Genomic DNA, 21,061 nt, shown 5'->3' with positions numbered 1-21,061 from the left:
TTTTCCAAACCCAGAAGGTATGATGACATTGAAAACATGCATTGCATCTGGCACCCTAAAGGAAATCACCCTAAAGATAATAAGGTAAACACTAAAGAAGACAATCAGAAAAAAGATGAAGACAACCATGAAGACAAGGGATTCCAAAAATCCAGGGGGACAGTAGCAGTGATCTTCGCCAAGCCCTAGATTCCAGAAGCAAACATCAAAAAAGCTAGCTCTATGAACCATCATGGCAGCAGAACCGGCTACTCCAAGATATCTCAATTGGTCACAGTATCCAATCTAGTTTTCAAGAGAAGACCAATAGACTAGCGTAGGAAACGTAGGCCATTACCCACTGGTTCTAGATCCAACTATTGCCGGTATGACTATCACAAAAGTACTAATCGATGGGGGAGCCGGACTCAACATCATTTTTTTAGAAACGCTAAGGAAGATGGGACTACAACTTGCCGGGATGATTACACCAATGAGCACCCCTTTTTATGGGATAGTACCTGGCAAGGCAGCCATGCCACTTGGACAAATCACTCTACCGGTTACTTTTGGAACTCCCTCAAACTATCGAATAGAGTTCATCAAGTTTGAAGTTGTAGACTTTGATTCATCATATCACGCAATCCTCGGGCGCCCAGCACTAGCAAAATTCATGGCAATACCGCATTATCTGTACCTATTGCTTAAGATGCCAGGGCCTAACGGTGTCCTTTCCCTTCGAAGTGATTTGAAGCGCGCTTTTGACTGCGACATTCAGGCAATTCAAATTGCAGCCAAAGCACAAACCACCAATGGTAGAAAAAAAATAACCACTATTACCACAAAAATGAGCCTAGAAGAACTAGAGATACCGGCTAAAAAGCCCAGCATCCTCGCACCACCAAAAGAAGCCGACGTCAAGAAAATCGACCTGGGCACCGGTGATCCCTCCAAAACGGCAACCATCAGCACCCACCTCTCGACAAAATAGGAACTCGCGCTCACCAACTTTCTTCGAGACAACAAAGATATCTTCGCTTGGAAGCCGACCGACATGCCAGGTGTCCCAAGAGAATTGGCTGAGCACAGAATCGATATCAGTGAAGGCTCCAAGCCTGTGAAGCAACGGCTATGATGATTCTCACCCAACAAGAAGGCAGAATTAAAAAAGAAATCACAAAGCTAATGGCAGCTGGATTCATCAAAAAATCCTTCATCCAGATTGGCTAGCAAACCCAGTTTTAGTATAAAAAAAGAATACGGATGAGTGGCGCATGTGCGTCGACTACACAGATCTCAATAAACACTGCCTAAAAGATCCATTCGGGCTACCACGCATTGATCAGATAGTTGATTCAACAGCAGGATCAGCCCTATTATCCTTTCTTAATTGCTATTCAGGATATCACCAGATCACATTAAAGGAACAAGACCAGAGCAAAACATCTTTCATCACTCCGTTTGGTGCCTACTACTACAAGACCATGTCGTTTGGACTCAAGAATTCTAGTGCCACATACGAAAGAGCTATCCAAACATGCCTTGGTGATCAGATCGGTGAAAACATAGAGGCATACGTGGATGACATAGTAGTAAAAACAAAGAACCCAGACACACTAATTGAAGACTTAAAGCAAACCTTCGAAAACCTAAAAAGGTGGAGGTGGAAATTGAACCCAAACAAGTGTGTATTCGGAGTTCCTTCAGGACAACTACTCGGATTCTTGGTCAGTCATTGTGGAATCGAAGCCAGCAACAAGCAAATTTGAGCCATAACAGAGATGGACCCTCCTCAAAGTGTCAAAGATATGCAGAAACTAATAGGCTGCATGGCGGCCCTCAATCATTTCATATCAAGACTCGACAAAAAAGGGTTACCTTTCTTTAAACTACTAAAAAATACAGCCAAGTTCGAGTGGACAGAAGAAGCCAATGAAGCTTTCAAAAGACTTAAGGCATACCTCACCTCCTCGCCCATTCTCACACCTCCAAAGAAATACGAAGACATGATGCTGTACATTGCGGTAACTTCTACTGTGATCAGCACAGCGATAGTCAGAGAAAGAGAAGAAGAAGGGCGCATATATAAAGTACAACGCCCAATATACTACATCAGCGAAGTACTGTCAGAATAAAAAATCCGGTACCCGCATGTGTAAAAACTACTCTATGCCCTCCTGATCACTTCACGCAAGCTTCGCCACTATTTTGAAAGCCACAAGATTACCGTGGTGACAGATTTTCCACTCGGAGACATCCTACATAATAGAGATGCAATAGGGCGCATATCTAAGTGGGCAGTTGAACTTGGTGCTCTCAATATCGATTTCACCCCACGAAAGGCAATTAAATCTTAAGCCCTTGCCGATTTTGTTGCCGAGTGGATAGAAATTCAACAACCTATGTCAAATACCATCCTTGACCATTGGAAGATGTACTTTGATGGATCACTCAAGCTAGGCAGAGCCGGTGCAGGCGTTCTCTTCATCTCTCTAGACGGAAAATAACTCAAGTATGTCCTTCAGATATTATGGCAAGCTACAAACAATGAAGCAAAATACGAAGCCCTCATCCACAGGCTCTGAGTGGCAATTACCCTTAGAATCAAGCGATTACTCATATATGGCGATTTGGCAGTAGTCGTCAACCAAGTCAACCAAGATTGGGACTGCACCAAAGAAAACATGGGCGCTTACTATGCTGAAATACGAAAACTCAAAAAACATTTTCAAGGATTAGAAATTCTACATGTCCTACGCGATTCTAATATTGCGGCAGACGTCCTCACCAAGCTCGGATCAGACAGGGCGAAGGTCTCACCTGGCGTATTCATAGAGGAGTTATTAGCTCCCTCTATCAAACAACCCAGTGAGATAACCCCTAAACTCCTAGCTAAAGGCACCCAGATTTTGGTAATCACCATCTCATGGACCTAGGTTTTTATCGATTACATCAAAGAGAATAAGTTGCCAGCAGATAAAGCGGAGGCTACCCGAGTTGTTCGTAGAAGCAAGAACTACGTCCTAGTAGGGGACAAGCTATACAGAAGAGCCACATCATCAGGAGTACTCCTAAAATGTGTCTCATTTGAAAAAGGCAAAGAGATCTTAGATGAAATACACTCAAGTTGCTATGGAAATCATGTCGCTTCAAGAACACTAGTCGACAAAGCATTCCGCACCGGATTCTACTAGCCAACCACTTTGAAAGACGCAGAACTCGTTAGAAAATGCAAAGGTTGTCAAATGTTCGCAAGACAAGCTCTTGTACCAGCTCACAATCTCATCTACATCCCACCCGCTTGGCCTTTCTCCTGCTGGGGGTTGGATCAAGTAGGACCTCTCAAGAAAGCAAAGGGTGGTTTCAAGTACATCTTTGTAGCAATTGACAAGTTCACTAAGTGGATTGAATACAAACCACTCACAAAATACAGTGCAGCCAAAGCAATCGAGTTCATCCAAGACATTATGCACCGTTTCGGCATGCCCAATTGAATCATCACAGATTTGGGTTCTCCCTTTATAGCTATAGAATTCCAAAGTTGGGCACATGATTGCGGCTTCGGCATAGATTACGCATCAGTCGCACATCTAGAAGCCAACGGACAAGTAGAAAGGGCTAATAGACTCATACTAGCCAGATTAAAACAAAGATTGTATGAAGAACTAGTGGACTATGGATCCAAATGGATTGAAGAATTACCCAAAGTAGTATGGGGGCTACGAACTCAAATAAGCAGAGCCACCGGATATTCACCTTTCTTCCTAGTTTATGGATCAGAAGCCATACTACCTGCCAACTTGATCTGGACATCACCAAGGATAGAACAATATGACGAAGGAGAAGTAGAATACACCCGAAGATTAGAACTCAATAGTACAAAAGAAGTTAGAGTAAACGCTACCCTTTAATCAGCCAGATACCTCCAAGGTTTAAGACGCCACTACAACAAGAATACCTAGCCTCGATCACTCCAAATCGGAGACCTAGTATTAAGAAGGATACAAAAAACTGACGGACGCCATAAACTACTCAGTCCATGGGAAGGTCATTTTATTGTCACAAAAGTCACCGGACCAGGCACATACAAGTTGATAACTGAAGATGGAAAAGAAGCCAACAATACATGGCACATCAGCCAACTAAGAAGATTCTACGCATGAAAATAACACAAGGAAGAATATATATACAAGCCACAAGAGATCGACGTTCATGATCAATAAAGATGGTGTTCCCCAACAACATGTCTTATTATGGCTTTCCCCCAGTTGTTTTCACTAAGCATGTAAACGTTCATGATCAATAAAGATGGTGTTCCTCGACAACATATGTCTTATTATGACTTTTCCCGAGTTGTTTTCACTAAACACACCGGCCAAGAGTAAAAGAGCTGAAAAATGCTTGAGCCCGCCGATGAGGGTAGCTAATAAGCTAACACCCAATCCAAAAAGCAAAATGGCTAAAATTATGTCTGAGCATACCGGCTAAGAGCAAAAGAGCTGAAAAGATGCTTGAGCCCGCTGATGAGGGTAGCTAATAAGCTAACACCCGAACCAAAAAGCAAAATGGCTGAAATTATGCTTGAGCATACCAGCTGAGAGCAAAAGAGCTAAAAAGATGCTTGAGCCCACCGATGAGGGTAGCTAATAAGCTAACACCCGATCCAAAAAGCAAAATGGCTGAAATTATGCCTGAGCATACCGGCCGAGAGCAAAAGAGCTAAAAAGATGCTTGAGCCCGCCGATGAGGGTAGCTAATAAGCTAACACCCAAACCAAAAAGCAAAATGGCTGAAACTATGTCTGAGCATACCGGCCGAGAGCAAAAAAGCTGAAAAGATGCTTGAGCCCGCCGATGAGGGTAGCTAATAAGCTAACACCCGAACTGATCCTAAGATGTTTTTACAACCAGGGAAAGAACCAGATGTTGGTCACATCTTGAGTTAAGCAAAAAGCTAAAAAGAAGAAGCTGAAGATGCTTGAGATCGCTGGTCCTAAGTCTTTTCAGTATTAACAAGAACAAAAAGGTTGTAAAGATAAAGATCTACTTACCCCGAGTTGTTTACACGACAGCCAGACAAGCACTCGACAAATCAAGAAAGTTTGTCAAGACAACGATCTACAAATACCGAGTTGTTTACACGGCACAGACGAAAGCATGACAAGCACTTAACAAAATCAAAGACATCCATGCAAAGAAGACATCAACGAAAAATAAAGAATTTTCATTCAAAAAGGAGTATAATATCCTATTATAGAGGCTGGCGTACAAAGGTCAAATACATCAAGCATCATCATCAGGAGAAGGAATATCAATATTAAGATTATCCACAATCCTCCTGGCTAAATCTTTGGCCTCAGGCTCCACCTTTTCAATGACATCTAGATATTCTTGACTCTCAGCTTCCTCTGCAATCTTGGACAAAGGCACCTTTGGAGCAAGAACCCAAACCTGGGCAAGAATATTTCTGGTACACAGTTGGGCGCACCTCTTCACGAACTCCTAGAAACAGGTTGGAACTTGGGGAATAAACTGAGCCCAAGATTGACCATCATATGTTGGAGTCCGGAGAAGATCGGCTACTGATCGAAATGATTTCCACAAAGCATTCCAGTTCTTAGTAGCCGTCGTCAACTTGCTAGTCAAGACTTCAATAGTTTTCTGGACCTGCATAAGATCCCTATCAGCTCCACGCCTAATCAACTTGGCAAGTGTGAGTTCTTCTTCAGCTCGAGTAATTACCTCCTCAGCCCTATTGTGACTGTTGCGAACAAGTATCTTCATTTCCTCAATACCCTCCAAGAGCTTCTGCTTTTCAACTCAGAGAGCTAGACCAGGCACCAAAAAACAAGTCAGCAAAAAGGGAAATTTGAATACAAAAGGAAACAAAAAGAACCTACGATACCATTGCACTCATTCTTCATGGCCTCCACATTCTTCAAGGCCTCCTAGACAGCAGCATCCCTCCACTTCTTGGCCTCAACCACCTGGGCACGGAGAGCCTGTTCCTCCCTTTGGTGCGTTTGACGCTCGGTCTCCATCTCGGCATGATAGAGGTCAAGCTCTATTTTTAGGGCACTAACCTCAGAAGACAACTTTTTCTTGGTTTCAGACGAGAAAAAGAAGCCGGTATGATCCTGAGAAAAAGACTGAACAAAAAGAGAGAGAGAGAAAAAACAAGACATAAGAACAGAAGAAAGACAAACATTCAAAGAAAGAACTTTAGAAAAACTTACCTAGAGTTTTTCCCCAAAAGAAGTCACAAAGGTCCCCCAGGCAGCGGTCAGCTCTGACAAATGATGAGTGGCATCGAATTGTTGCAGCACATCATCATCCAAACGTTGAATGCCAGTAGCAAGAGGAGCAGAGGGAGAAGTTGGTCAATGCAAAGAAGGCAAGACCAGGGCCATATCTTGGGAAGCCCCGACTACTCCCTTAGATGGAGCCACCGCCACGGCCAGGGTCACCCCCAGAGTCAGCAAATCAGCAGCAGCGTGGTCACTAGGGAACCCTATCTCCCTCACAGCCACCTCGCCGACTGTACATTTAGGGTCTTGAGACTCAGTACACAGGGGTGCACTAGAAGACTAACACGAGGTCAACTGAGGGTTAAGAGAAGGCGACGGTCTGCAAGATGATAAGGAAACTCGATGATAAGAATATGAATCAGAAAAGAGGAAAACAGAAGCAAAGAAACATAACCAGGATTCACTCACTTAGCTATCTTCTTCTTCATAAAACCCCCAAGACCAACAGAAGACCTTAGAGGGGGAACTATAGCAGCAAAAATATCACCACTACTCTGCGACGGGAGTGGCGTGGTTGGTACCAGAGCCCCAAAAGAACTCAAGCTCGATGACTACTTACTACAAGAGAACAAGGACAAAGTTACAACAAAAAGAGGTGTTCAACAATAGGAAAACAAAAAAACAACTCACCGATGCATGACAAGGGCTGCATCGTCATGCTCATCTACCTCACTCTCAAACAAGCCAACCACAGCGCCATTTAAAAAAGGAGAAAAGTACTTGGTCAAAGGCACAAACAAACAACAAAAAACAAAACATATTAATATGCTCACCTAGGAGCACACTACCTATAACTTGAGTATCTGGACAAATACTCGACTGGCGAGACTTCTTGGTAGCAGACAAACTAGAAGAAGAACAATCCGCTCGCCCCCTTTTTCCGACATTACGTGGAGCTCAAGGAACTAGACGAAGAACATACTCTACATATGCGTAAAGAACTATGGAAGAAACACCAGGAAACATCGTGGTGGTTTGAAACTTACTGCTTAAAAATGCCCCAGCAAGATTCTCCCCAGTCTCCACCATGGCAGGACAATCATCAAGGGGGATCAGATCAACGAAGTTACGCGCCAATTCCTATAAAAGAGTAAAACAACCAGACGAGAAAGATTAAGCAAAAAGTGGAGACAGCAAAGGAAATACAAAAAGTACCTGCATAAGAAAAAACAACTCATAGCAGGAGGTGGGTTGTTAGCACAATACTCACCGACAGCATACGGGACGACACTTACTCCTTTCAACATCTTCTAAAGGCGCTCAAGCACCTTCTATCAGTCAACTCAAGGGCAGGGACCATACGAGAAGGGTCCTCTGCCCCAGAGTACTCAAAACCATAATTCTCTTGCTCCGTCAGCGGTTGAACACGGCGGTGAAGAAAACTAGAAAAATCCTGAAGCCGGTCAAGCCTTGCTGTTTTAGAGTACATATCCTCTCAAGAAACGTCTTGATCGCCTAGAGCTCATCCATCGTAAGGAGAATTTTATCCCATCGGTTGTTAACCACAGGACCAGAACCAGATTGAACAGCAAGAAGAGGAATCATATTGGTAGCATAAAACTAGTCAACACGCCAATCCCTCACAGAATCAACCAAGTCATAATCAAAGAATTTACTCTTATGACCCTGATGAAACTAAATCCCGCAGTCACCAAGAACATGGGTGTCATCACTGCGGGGTTGGGGCTTCAGATGGAAGAAGTAACGAAAGAGAGAAAGAGAAGGAGGAATTCCAAGAAAAGTTTCACAAAGATGAACAAAAATAGAAAGATGAAGGACAACATTGGGAGTAAGATGGTTCAAGCTAATCCCAAAATAACTAAGAAATCGATGAAGAAAAGCAGAAGCAGGAAGGTAGAGTCCAGCACGGATAAAGGAGACAAAAAGAACAATCTCACCAGGGCCTGGAGTTGGGACCCGATGCTGGCCTAGAGCTTTCCATTCAACAATCTCCTTAGTCTGGATTAGGCAATCACTGATAAGCTCGCGCAACTGATCCTCAGTCATAGTTGAAGCCAGCCAGATCTTCTAAGTAGCCCTCATGGCCATGAATTCTTGATTTTCAGTCACAGAAAGCGATGCCTCCTCATCTACAAAGGTTGCCTGGGACTTTCTCACTAATTTCTTCCTACCCATATACTGGCGAAAGCAATAAAGCACTAAGAAACGATGATGCTCAGACGGTGGCACTCATATGATGGCGACAATGGCAATGGCGGAGTTTTGAAGACTAGGGTTTCAAGGCAAAAGCAGGGTAGCAAAGAAAAGGAAGAAATAAGACCTTTAAATAGATTTTTACAGCAATAAAAACATGGCCCACTAGGCTCATTTAAACATGGCATGAGAACACAACGATCCATTTCCCAACACAACTGACACAGCTAAAATGATGGACGACACACTTCTACACAAGGGTACAGTTCAACGAGCAGATTTCAGATTTATCCATCTAGCACCACGACAGAGTTATCATATTGCTACAAAAAGAACTCATCAACCATGAAGCAAAGAAGGGTTACCTCACAAGGAACACAAGAACTCGGTTCTTATAGAAAGAACTCGGGAATCTCATAAACAACTAGGACATCAGTAGAAAAAAGAATGACAACTCAGAAGACAAGATTGTTTCCATTATAAATGGCTTAAAAAAAATACAAGATTATACATCTTATAAGACCCAACAAACTCGGTACTACGACAAGCAAGGTAGCAAAAAGGAACCCAGGCACAACTAGGCTCTGGAACGACTATGTGTTCCAAATTGCTACTCGGTAGAACAAGCCACACTCTGCTACATTGTTTTCTTTAAAGGATGAACGCAGTACATCTGAGGCAGAAGTCAGCAGCACGGCGGGACAACATGGACCAGGGAAGGCCTGCAGGCATCTGTCCACCCAAGTCTGGTGTGACACCGGATCAGGCGTTGATCTACACTGGACAGTCGTAGGGCAGGCAAGGGGGATCTACCCAGAACTGCTAGATGAAGGAACGTATCCCACATCACAAGACTTTCTCCAACTACCACCACATACCTCCTGGTATAATGCCACTACGAGATTAGTCTACCTCTAATCTGTATCACAAGACTCCCTCCAGCTACAACAAGATATACAAGAACTACAAGATATGCCCGAGGGCTGCTCTACTTCAGAAACTATCATATTCATGACTATAGAGATTTCAGACCACACAACAAAATGCTCGATGAATCAAAACAGCACACCAGGAGGATATTTATAGACCAAAGAGGCGGTGCACATGGACCAGGAGCACCAACGGAACAAACCTAACAAAGGACACAGTGAAAAGATAGAATTCAATGAAAGAGGACTCAGGCGTGAAGGAACATTACTCAAGGATGAGCATATTCGAAAGGATATACCAACACTATACAACTCGTGAACAAATAGCATTTACACTCAACCACCACCATACAACTACATCTGACAACAGCAGACTACCAGAGAATATGCCAAGACCCTGCATCCGAGTTCTTTTTGAATAAAAGAACCAGGATATACGCTCAGGGGCTGCAACAGGAGAGGTTTTTAGTTCTTTGAACAACTTAGATTCAAGACCCTCCAACTCTTTGTTCCAAATAGCAAGAGACTTGGGGGCTACACTCAGTGAGTGCACTTTTTTCAAGAAAAAAAGTGCACATCACTCAGAAGACTTCTTCAAGACATCAGTTTTCAAACAACATAAGATTTAAGACCCTCCAACTTTTTGTTCCAAATAGCAAGAGGCTAAGGGGCTACACTCAATGAGTGCCCTTTTTCTTCGAAAAAAGTGCACATCACCAAGAAGACTTCTTCAAGACAGAGCACTTCAAGGCCTCATGACAAAAAGAACCTGGACCAAGCTATATCCGAGTTCTTTTTGATAAATAACCCAGGTATATGCTCGAGAGCCCTTCGACGAAGAATCAGAACAATTTCAAGATAAGACCCTCTAGCTCCTTGTTCCAAATAGCAAGAGGCTCGGGGGCTACACCCAGATGGATGTACTTTTTCTTCAAAAAAGCACACACCACTCGAAGATCCCAAGAAGCGTTATATGGTTTCACTTAGGAAAGCACTCGGACGACGCTTGTTCTTGCTTGGCAAGACCTGAAAGAACAAGATGAGGCTTCCAGAGCTCAACCATAAAGTGCTCGGGGGCTTGTCGATATGGGACCCATGGGATACCCCACAGGGAAGGGAGAAGATCTAGTCTAACTAGGATTCTTTCCATGTAATCTTAGTAGTAGTAGTATTCTATAATCCTACTAGGAAACTCTCATTGTAAACCGACTAGGACTCTGGCCTCCTGACTATATAAAGGAGGGCAGAGTTCTTGGAGAAGGGACTTAGATAACACAACACTTTACAATCAATCCAACGCAAAGGCTAACGCCGACTGGACGTAGGGCTATTACTCGATCATGGTCGAGGGCCTGAACCAGGATAAATCTACTATCTCTTGCATTTACCATCGAGTTCTGCATACGTCGAAGCCCGAACAAACTGCCCTGGGTACCCCCGTGGTAGGCTATTGGTGGTAAAACATCAACACTTTCCCCTCTTTACAATGGCAAGGCCCTGGCCCTCCCCATGTGCTCTAGCACGGCGAGCGGTGGCACTAGTGCTTACGCCGGCCACACGGGACCCATGTCGACCTATCTACGAGGCCGCCGCTCACCTAGGGTTCAACGCGAGATGATGGGCGGCGGTTGCACAAGCCGGGACATCGTAGAAGGACCTCTCCACTACGATAGGCACCTTGTGGCAATGGTGACGGCATTTAGGTGAGCCGCAGCAACAACAAGGCGGTAGGGGTAATGGATGAGCAACGACAACTCACCAGTGACCTTACCGACAAGCCGGCTTAGCCAGAGACGACCCGATCGAGGCTGGCCACGTGCATGCTATGAGGTGAATGGTGGACCGCAAAGGCATGGCCATGGTAGAGGTGAGGAGGAGACGCTAGAGCTATGACTAGCGTGTGCACATCAAAGAGGGAGCCAAGGCGAGCTAGTGGTGCAGAGGAATTAGCGCGGGGATGAGTGGCTGAGGCTGACCACGGCACGGGTGGTGACGGGCCTTAACGGCATGACAGCGGGCAACGCTCCAAAATTGGAGCTTGGCATGACACGAGTCAAGGCAGGTTAGGGTCAGCTAGAGAGAGGACATGAAGGTAGAGACGCGACTCACTCTCTAGCTTCACCGTGACGTGACGCGATGGTGGCGGAAAATAGAGGGAGAAAGAGGGAAAGAGAGAGACGATGCATTAGGTGGGCTTGGCTCGTCCATGCCTTGGTAGGACTTGAGCAGTGAGCATAGGAGGCCCACATGCTGGCGCTACGAACAACATGTGAGCACGTCCGACCGGCATGGCCCGCACGCCATAGTGCCATAAATGGCATGGCGATGGTGGCTCGCCCATGTGCGCGCAACAGAGACGACACGCAGAGGGCCAGCAACAACACAGAGATGCAGCAGACCGACGTAGACTCAATGTTGATGCGATGGTAGTGGTAGCATTACGATGCAAGGAGCAGTGATGGATGCGACGGTAGTGTAGTGCGGGACGGGGCAGGTGGTAGCAGCGGTGGCTGCGCATGGCAGGCCAGCGACAGCCGAGCCATGGCCAAGCCAGAGGTGGCCATGACCGGCCATGCACGGTAGCGTGTGCATGTGCATGCATGACCAACGCAGCGACGCCGAGCACCCAAGTGCGGTGATCGCGACCACAGTGCCAACCAGCCCAAAATCGGTAATGCGCACGAATTTTAAAGCACTTGACACGACCAAACGGTTGCTCCTAAACCAAAACCGTCTTCACCATGCTCAAGATAGGCACATGAGACTACTAAATCAAGCTATAACACTACACCACTCCTTAATCCAATCTCTCACAATAAATTGCTAAACATAACAGAAATACCCTAGGTGTTTGGCTTCCACATTGGCACTTGCATTTCATAAACATGAGCATCATTCATCCATTCATGAGCTTAGATTGTTTGGAACATGCTTTTGAAACATTGCAACACATGCTTATATTCCATGTGTGTTCGTTTTATGAAATGGATAGTGTGCAACACTCAAGTGCAACATGTGCAACTAACTCTTGAAACATGTCACATAATTTAGTGAAACATGGTTAGTTAGTACTATGCAACAAACTCATGAAACATATGAAACATGGCTTTGAAACAAAAGTAGCAATTCACTTGTTTTTTCTTGTTTCAATGCATGTGATGCTCAATTTTGGTGTGATCAATGTGTGGTGTGGTTAATTATCCCCTAAAACACCTTGACTACACTTATAATGTCTAATGGAACAATGTTTATGTTAATGACTTTGCCTAATTATGCTTCTAGGGTTTAGTTTGACTAGGTGCTCCTTTTGAGTGCTTTTGTTTGACTGAACTAGAACACTGCCATAGAATATTTGCATGTCTGAGCAACCTAAAGCAAAATTGTAGAAAATTATATATGGAACAAACTTTATTTAGAGGTCAAGTCATGAAAATGTGTGGAACAGCCCCAAACATGGCCCACAAGTTAGATTTGGGTGCTGATTCAGCACTTAGAATTTTTCTAAGTTAAAAATCGAATTCCAGTTTCATCGGCTCAACTTTGGCATGATTTTACTCTGCATTGGTTGAGAATTAGACTATGATCCTTTAATAGGAATTATAGCTAGTGTATATAGGGCTTCCATTGTTGTTAAGACTGTTTGCACTGGAGAGCCATGGTTTAGGAGTTTGAACACTGTGAAATCTCACTGTCAGGCGGGTACCCCTCGTGCTGATGACTGAATCACCTCAGCGCTACAATGCTGACCATGTTCAGGATTCGAATGCCGTTGTGTCGCTCGACCTAGGCCACATCGAGCTGCAGCGTGGCACATCACGCCTGAGCTCGCCCGTGATGCCCCTGCACTCTCATTTCCTGGCCTAGCTATCCCCTTTGCCGTAGCGCTCGCCCGTAGTAGCCGTAGTAGCGCCAAGCTCGTGCCGTCACCATTGCCAGCACCTAGCTCGCGCCTCATTGCTCAATCACCACCGCAGCAGCTCCTCCATAACTCTACAACATCACCGCACCCTCATTGCTCGCTAAAGTTCGCCCGGTGAGCCGTTGTGCCATGCGCGGACCTCGCCGATGTTCCGCCACCGCGTTCCTGTCGTCGTGCCCGCACCGTATCTGACCACCACATTTCACATTAGTCAATGCAATAGATTCATCGTAGTCTATTGATTCTTGGCGTAACCTTGGATCGAGCCCTCACCGCTAGCTTTGGTGTCTCGCCGTCGTTCCGCACCGCCATGGCTACCGCCGTAGTCGATAGCTCCAGCAATAGGTCTAGCTAGGTAGCTTAATCAGTGCGAGATGTAGTGGGCATGCTTGTAGTACCGACAGCCGTCGCCAGAGAAGCCACTATTAGCGAGCTCTATCGATCCCGCACCGATCCCATGCTGTGCTCTATTTTTTGTGCCGATGACAGGCGGGCCTGGCTGACCGATGGACCCCGGTTGTCGGTGACTCAGTCAGAAGTGCAGTTATAGAGGTCCAATTTTAGTGAACTTTAGAAAAATCATAAGTGCAGTTATAGAGGTCCAATTTTGGTGAACCAAATTTTTTTGTGTTCCTTATGAAGTGTAGTATTTAGAAAAAATATAACATGAACACTTGTAGTAAAGTTTCTAGAAGAATTAAATTACAACTTAAAATGTGTTTTTAAATGAATGCAAACTTGTTTAATTCATGTCTAGAGTTCTAGTGCTCCAAAAATTATGAAAATTGTATGGTGAGCTATTCTTGATGAGTAGAAGCTCTAGTAAAAATTTGAGAGTCAGTGCATGAATAGTTTGGAGTTATAGATTTCCCTTTTATAAGTAGGTCATCCTTGTGCGAATTTTAATAATTAATCTATGAATCCAATGATCATGAAATTTATTGGAGGTTGTCCTGGTACCTTAGGGATGCTAAGAAAAATATTGCTTCTATTGTTTGACACTTTTCAATAGGATTTCTAATTTAAGCCAAAATCAGCCTTGCTGCCTTGTTATTTTTGTGTAGGATGTTTTTATTGGTAACTTTGGGTGAAATTCTTACAGGAGCCTACTTGGAGCATGTAGTATGAACTATAATTTTTGTAGATTAAACTATGTAGTTTTCATATATGTTCATTATTCCACTTAAATAACTAAATAAATTAAGAAAGGCATTAAAAGAAATGCATTGGTGGTGAACACCTTACTTTCTGGTGATTTTATATCATGTGTGAATTTGTGATGCACTTGGTTTGGTCAGAAATCATGTTTGGCATATAAGTAAATATTTAATTTTAGCATTTTTATAATTCTAGATAGTTTCTAGAAATTGGTGAATTAGGCTTTGTTAATGGTGTTTGTTGGGAATCATGTGAATACCAAAGTTGTAGTTAACTCGCTAAACTAGCCTGTGTTAAAATTTGGTGGCATTTGGCCAAGTAGTTTAGGAGATATGACTGTTCTCAGTTTAAGTCCAGTTTTGACTGCTCTCTGTCTTGTGAAGACAGATTTCTGTTGTTAAGTCATTTGAACCTAGTAAAAGTTGGAATCATGCCTTGAGGTCTGAAGATGAATTTTAGAAAATTTCATAAGCTTTCCAAATTATCTTGTTCCATATCATTTGGATTAGTACAACTCCAGTTATGAGTAAAACTAGTTGCTGCTGTTTGTAGCCTTAACTCTGTGATTGCAGTGAGTAACTTGTTTGCTTGATATGAGTTGATGTGATGAGTTAGATGCTAGGCTAATTAAAATAACTTGTTAGTTACAGGTGCTAGACCTCTTACTGAAGATGAACAACTTTATCTTAGGTTGTTAAAGCTTGGTGAGTTGTAGTTCTTGTTTTCTAAAAGAGATATGCACCTACTCAGTAAAATAGATGTTAATCTTGTATCATCGTGTCTTTCATACGTCCATCTTTACATGGCTGTACATTTCATCATCGCCTTCCATCTTTTGTGCATGCATGATTCTTATACTATGCATATGCATGCAATAGGTGTTCTAGAGGGAGTCACGCTTCTGGAATTTGAGCAAGAACTTCTGGAGGAGCAGCAGCAAGCTCAGGAGCAGGAGGTGCAGGCCCCCAAAGAAGGAGCCAACAAAGAAGTTCTTGAGTGTCCTGATCACCGTCTATCATCTTTCCTAAAAGGCAAGCCCTGAAGCATTCTAAGTCTCCTATGTTTTGAAAATGGTTACTTTGAGTATGTTTAATTGTTGATGCATTAAATGATAGGCATTGGATGCAAACACTTGTGTGTGTGTGTGTGTGTGTGTGTGTATATATATATATATATATATATATATATATATATATATATATATATATATATATATATATATATATATATTTCTTGTCCAGTAAACATAACCTGAATTCTATTTAGGTCTAGGAGTGAATCAAAGCTTAGCCTTACTTAGACCGATAAAAGTCAGGTGATTTCCTATCACATGCAAGTTAGGATGATGTCTGGTCTCGGTTGGCTATATTTGCTATCATGGAAATAACCATGTGTTAATAATGAATGGAGACCGGGCGGGATGTCGATAGAGAAGCAACAAGGCAAGGAGGTCTTGGGTGTGGATCTATCCCCATCTGTGTCGGTTAAGGACCGATTCACTGTATGTCCTCATGTCATGTTGAACGCAGCCTAACACTTAGCTAGGGCAGATAAGTCATTCAGACCGTGAAGCCGAGTAGCTCAACTCAGGCCAGGACCATGGGTAGTTGTGCACACTCTGGATGGTAGTAAGGATGTGCGGAGAGCCATTGGCATAAGCCCAAGGGCGGGTTAGAGTCCCGATCACCCTTAGCAGAGTGGTTCTCTGATTGTGCGACGCTGATCATACCCATGATTTTTAATTTGGTTCCTGAGTTGTACCAAAGGTGACTTGATTGCGACCCTGACGAGGGAAGCAGGGTTTGTGTTAGGAATACCCCTTTAGCTGGATAGGAATCGATTCGAATCACCGTCTCTCTCAGGATAGTGAGAACTTGACTGAGCAGCGGCAACATAGATTCACTAAATTTAAAGATATGGTTAAATGATGGGTAAGTCTAGCTGAGTACATTCTCGTACTCAAAGTTTATTCCCCCTTGTTACAGATGACGTGCTCTATAATGGCTACTACAAGTATTGTCTCCACCCTATGGGGAATAAAGACTAGATCATGGGGCATGATTGTCTATGCTATCTTATCATGTTGCTTTTGCTGGATATGACTATGGAACTAGCTTGTATTTGAACTAAGTGTGTGTGAGGGTCTCAAACTACTTTGCTTCTGCTATTTATGAACTCGTGTTGTAATAACTATGTGAACTCCGAATGTATGAGGTACTTGTGAACTACTTGTGAAATGGATGTAATATGTGGCTTGTTATGTGAATCACTACGATCTTGGTTGTATGCAAGTTGGTTTGAAATCCTTTGTGGTTTTCAGTTGACTACCGGGTTTATATGGGTTCAAGTATGACGGTTTGATCACTCCGGTGATTGCTTTCGTACTTATGCTCTTATAAATTGGTCGGTTCTATTACAGCTAGTATTGGAGCTAGATTCAACATTAAACATGTCAATATGTGTATTTAAAACAAAGGTTTTTGTTTGCAAAAATTAGTTTTGACAACTTATAGCTACTTATATATAGGTGTGTTCAAATATGAAATTTTATCTAAGTGTGTCAGTGGTCATATTCTCTATGCCCAAATAAGGACATTTAGGTGGCTTATTAAAGTAATGACTTTGGGGGGTAATTGCTTGCATTTTATTTCGTCGTCCATACGGCGTGCTATTGTATGGATGCCATCCACTTGGGTGGTAATGTATGGATCAATTGCCTCTACGCCCAGGTAAGTGTGAGTTATGAGAGCATGACCAGTCCAACAGTTAGTCTAGAGGAGAGTTAGTTGTGGTTACTGGAATATTTACATGTTACACACATGTATATATGAAGGTACTTAATTGTGGGTATATCTGTCGAGTAGCTTTGGATACCGAAGTATGTACATCTAGGATGTATATATGGAGAGTATCTTAGTTTACTGCTTTCATTGTATGCTTAATTATCTCTTGTGGTGATGGGCTGCAATGAATTTGTCTGTAGGTACACTAACAACGCAACGTGTAGCTCGACTAGATACGTATATGAGAGAATGTATGTATGCCACCGTCTATGTCGCTAGAATTTTAATTTTTTCTTAAGATTCATGAGGATGTACGGAACGTGCATGCATCATGTTCACTCATGCCATTATATTTTTGCATCACTTCCCTCCCTTATCTTTAATTATTCTATTATATATTTCTTATCCTGTAAGATAATCCTCTCACACCCAAATTGCAATGTTACTACAGATGGCCACACCAGCACTACCGCCCAAGAGCAGCACATTCCTACACATGTTTGGTACTCCAACCCTGTTGTGGAGGGTGCTACATTCAGTGGGATATGTGGAGCCACCTCATTATACTTGGAAATAAGGGGAGGCTGAAGGAGGGTTGCTGTGGTACTGATGTTGAGGTGGTTGTCCTACCTCACGCAAATAGACCCCAGTGGCTTGGTTGGAGCGTTAAAGCTGATGGACAAACCCCTTGGGAAGGACGCGCAGGATGGCAGCTTTAGAAGTGCTAGTTGATATTTGTCAAAAGTTTGGTGACGAGTTGACTAACAAACCAGCTGAGTCCATTCCTCGAGTAGCCTCATCTGAAGGCAGTCTGGCTGAACTTTGAGGATGATCCCTTGGTTATGACTGAGGCAGAGCGGGCACAGAGTTCAGGGGCCAGCCATGAGTGCTATGATGGTGGTTCTGAAGATGTTCCAGGATCGCCAGGGCACTTATGTTAGTGCCTTGATAGCCCTTCGGCAGGCACTGAATGCACGGCGCAAGTGGAAGAAGCATGCGCACAAGTATGGTAATGAGCTTAGGACAGCTCAAAATGATATATGTGATCTTATGAGTGCTTTGGAAAACCACAGGCAATAGTTTGTACATGCTGTTAGGGAAAGAGATGCGAACCATGATCATGTCATGCAGTTGACTCATGAGCGAGATGATGGCATAGACTTAGATGCCAATGTTGTCATAGTAACTGAAGCTGAAGAAGATGAAGAGGAGGAACTCGATCCTATCGATGATGAAGATGGTGAAGGAGTGATCAATGCTGACACTGATGAAGATGTGTAGTTTAGCTGTAGCACTAAGCTAGATGCACTAGTTCTTATCTTTTGCTTTCTTCTAGAAGAACATGTAACTTAATTTCAGTTAGAGACTTGGATGTAATCTCTGGATGTTTATCAGTCTTGATCTCATGTTGCTGCTTGGTGAGACCAAATCTCATGTGAATCTTTACCTGGTAATCACCTGGGTGGACATAAGGCATGTATGGAAATAACACAAGAGTCCCTTGCTCAGTTGTCTTCGACAATTAGGCTATGTTCTCTTATGTTGTGTTCTAATCTTTAGATCACCTCCTCATTGACTCCTAACCTTGTGACTACCTTTACTTGTTATCCCTCCTTTGCATAGTGCTTGTTCTTACGACCCAATCTATGCACTTGAAATTTCACTTTGGGTGTGTGATCAGTAATGGTGTTATGAGTAGCAACTACAGTGCCGTGATGAAACCGAGAGCCTCCTATGGCGTGCGACACAAGGTTGTGCTGCTCGGCATGTGCTGGTATTGAGGTTTCTAGTTATGATCCCTTACCAAACTACACCGATGTGTTATTTTCACATGAGCTCTTCCTTGATTATTTCTCCATATCTACTCTAAGGATACTTATATCTGACCTAACATAGTAGAGTTTCCTTCTGAAATTGCAAAGAAGATAACCTTTGAAGAGCAGGTCACCGACATAAACATTGGTAGACTACAAGAGGTGGTAGACAAGTGACTCTTCATGACTATTTCTATAAGGATGTCGATCCTCTAGGGAGCAACTTATGTCAACCCTGTTGGATCAGAACACTACACAATATTTAAAAGTTGGACAAGTTATTAGTTGGATAATAAATGGACCAAGATATTATGTCCTATGATGGGTCACCTAGTGCATATGAGCTTTCTATCTTAGCCTTGATCTTTAGGTGCAAGATGATCAACCGACCTTCTTTGGTGTGACCCCTTTTGCTGACTTCAATGGCGACCATCCATTATGCATCAACCTGTGATGATGGCTGTTAGCAGAATTGAAGATTCAATTGCATGAACTTTTTGAGAAGGGCCTCATTCGCCCTAGTTCATCACCATGGGGTTGTCCAACCATATTCGTGAAAAGAAGGACAAGTCACTATGCATGTGTGTGGATTATTGTCCACTCAATGCCAGTGACAATCAAGAACAAGTACCCATTGCCCCGCATTGACATTTTGTTTGATCAGTTGTCTAAAGCAAATGTGTTCTCCAAGATTGATTTGAGGTCAGGTTACCACCAAATCAAGATTTGGCCAGGAGGCATACCTAAGATAGCTTTTTTCACTAGGTATGGCCTTTATGAGTAGTTAGTCATGTCCTTTGGATTGATCAATGCTCCTACCTACTTCATGTACTTGATGAACTCGGTGTTCATGCCTAAACTTGACAAGTTCATGGTGGTGTTCATCGATGATATCTTGATTTATTCTGAGATGGCAGAAGAACATGTTAAGCATCTGAGAGTTATTTTATCCAGGCTACAAGAACATAAGATTTATGCCAAATTCAGTAAATGTGAGTTTTGGCTTAAGAAAGTACCTTTCTTGGGTCATGTGTTGTCTGATGAAGGAATTTTGGTTGATCCATCTAAGGTGCAAGAAGTATTGGATTAGAAAGCACCAACTTCAGTGCATGAGGTTAGAAGTTTCTTTGGTTTGGCTGGCTATTATCGTCGCTTCATTCTAGATTTCTCTAAGATAGCCAAGCCTAGGACCAGGTTGCTTCAAAAATATGTGAAGTTTCTTTGGACTCCAGAGTGTGAGACTACTTTTTGCACTTTGTGGAATTTGTTGACCTCAGCTCCTGTTTTGGCACAACCTGATATCGAGAAACCTTTTGATGTGTTTTGTGATGCATCAGGTACCGGTTTAGGATGCATCCTTAGGCAGGAAGGTGGAGTTGTTGCTTATGCCTCGTGTTAGCTAAGAAAGCAAGAAACCAATTATCCAACTCATGATCTAGAGTTAGTTGTTGTTGTTCATGCCTTGAAGATTTGGAGGCATTACCTACTCGATAATGTGTGTCATATCTATACCGATCATAAAAGTCTCAAGTATACCTTCACTCAACCAGAATTGAACATGAGACAGAGAAGATGGCTAGAGCTGATCAAAGATTATAATTTAGAAGTCCATTATCATCCGGGTAAAGCAAATGTTGTTGTCCGACGCTTTGAGTAGAAAATCTCATTGCAATTCTCTCTTGGAAGCAGATTACCATTTGGCACATCTGTTGCACCTTGCTGTATTGCACAGTATTACTCTTAGTTGCTCACTGGAAAGCAAAATCATCGAGCTTCAAGACACCGATGTGGGTGTGTTCCACATAAAAAGGAAGATGAAAGAGCAAGAAACAAAACACTTCTAAGTTGATGAGAAGGGTGTTCTATGGTTTAAGGATAGACTTGTAGTACCGAAGGACAAGGAGCTTAGAAACCAAATTTTAGAGAAAGCTCACTCATCCAAGTTATCTTTCCACTCGGGAAGTAGAAAAGTGTATCAAGACTTGAAACCTCACTTTTGGTGGACCAAGATGAAGAAG

At 43.1% G+C, this 21,061-nt stretch overlaps 1 protein-coding gene across 1 annotated transcript in view; it reads left to right on the top strand.

The window, feature by feature from the left end:
• The window catches only part of LOC136496003 (uncharacterized), a 51,682-nt gene extending 36,194 nt beyond the window's left edge, over positions 1-15,488 (top strand). The window contains exon 4 of the mRNA XM_066491758.1: positions 15,325-15,488. Within this exon, the coding sequence (XP_066347855.1) occupies positions 15,325-15,488 (164 nt within the window). The remainder of the gene's footprint in view (positions 1-15,324) is intronic.
• The last annotated feature ends 5,573 nt before the right edge of the window (positions 15,489-21,061 follow it).

The sequence above is a fragment of the Miscanthus floridulus genome, chromosome 12 (genome assembly GCF_019320115.1).
Source record: "Miscanthus floridulus cultivar M001 chromosome 12, ASM1932011v1, whole genome shotgun sequence".
NCBI classification, from domain to species: domain Eukaryota; kingdom Viridiplantae; phylum Streptophyta; class Magnoliopsida; order Poales; family Poaceae; genus Miscanthus; species Miscanthus floridulus.
The sequence above is the reverse complement of the archived record's forward strand: the minus strand, read 5'-3'. Positions and strand labels throughout refer to the sequence as shown.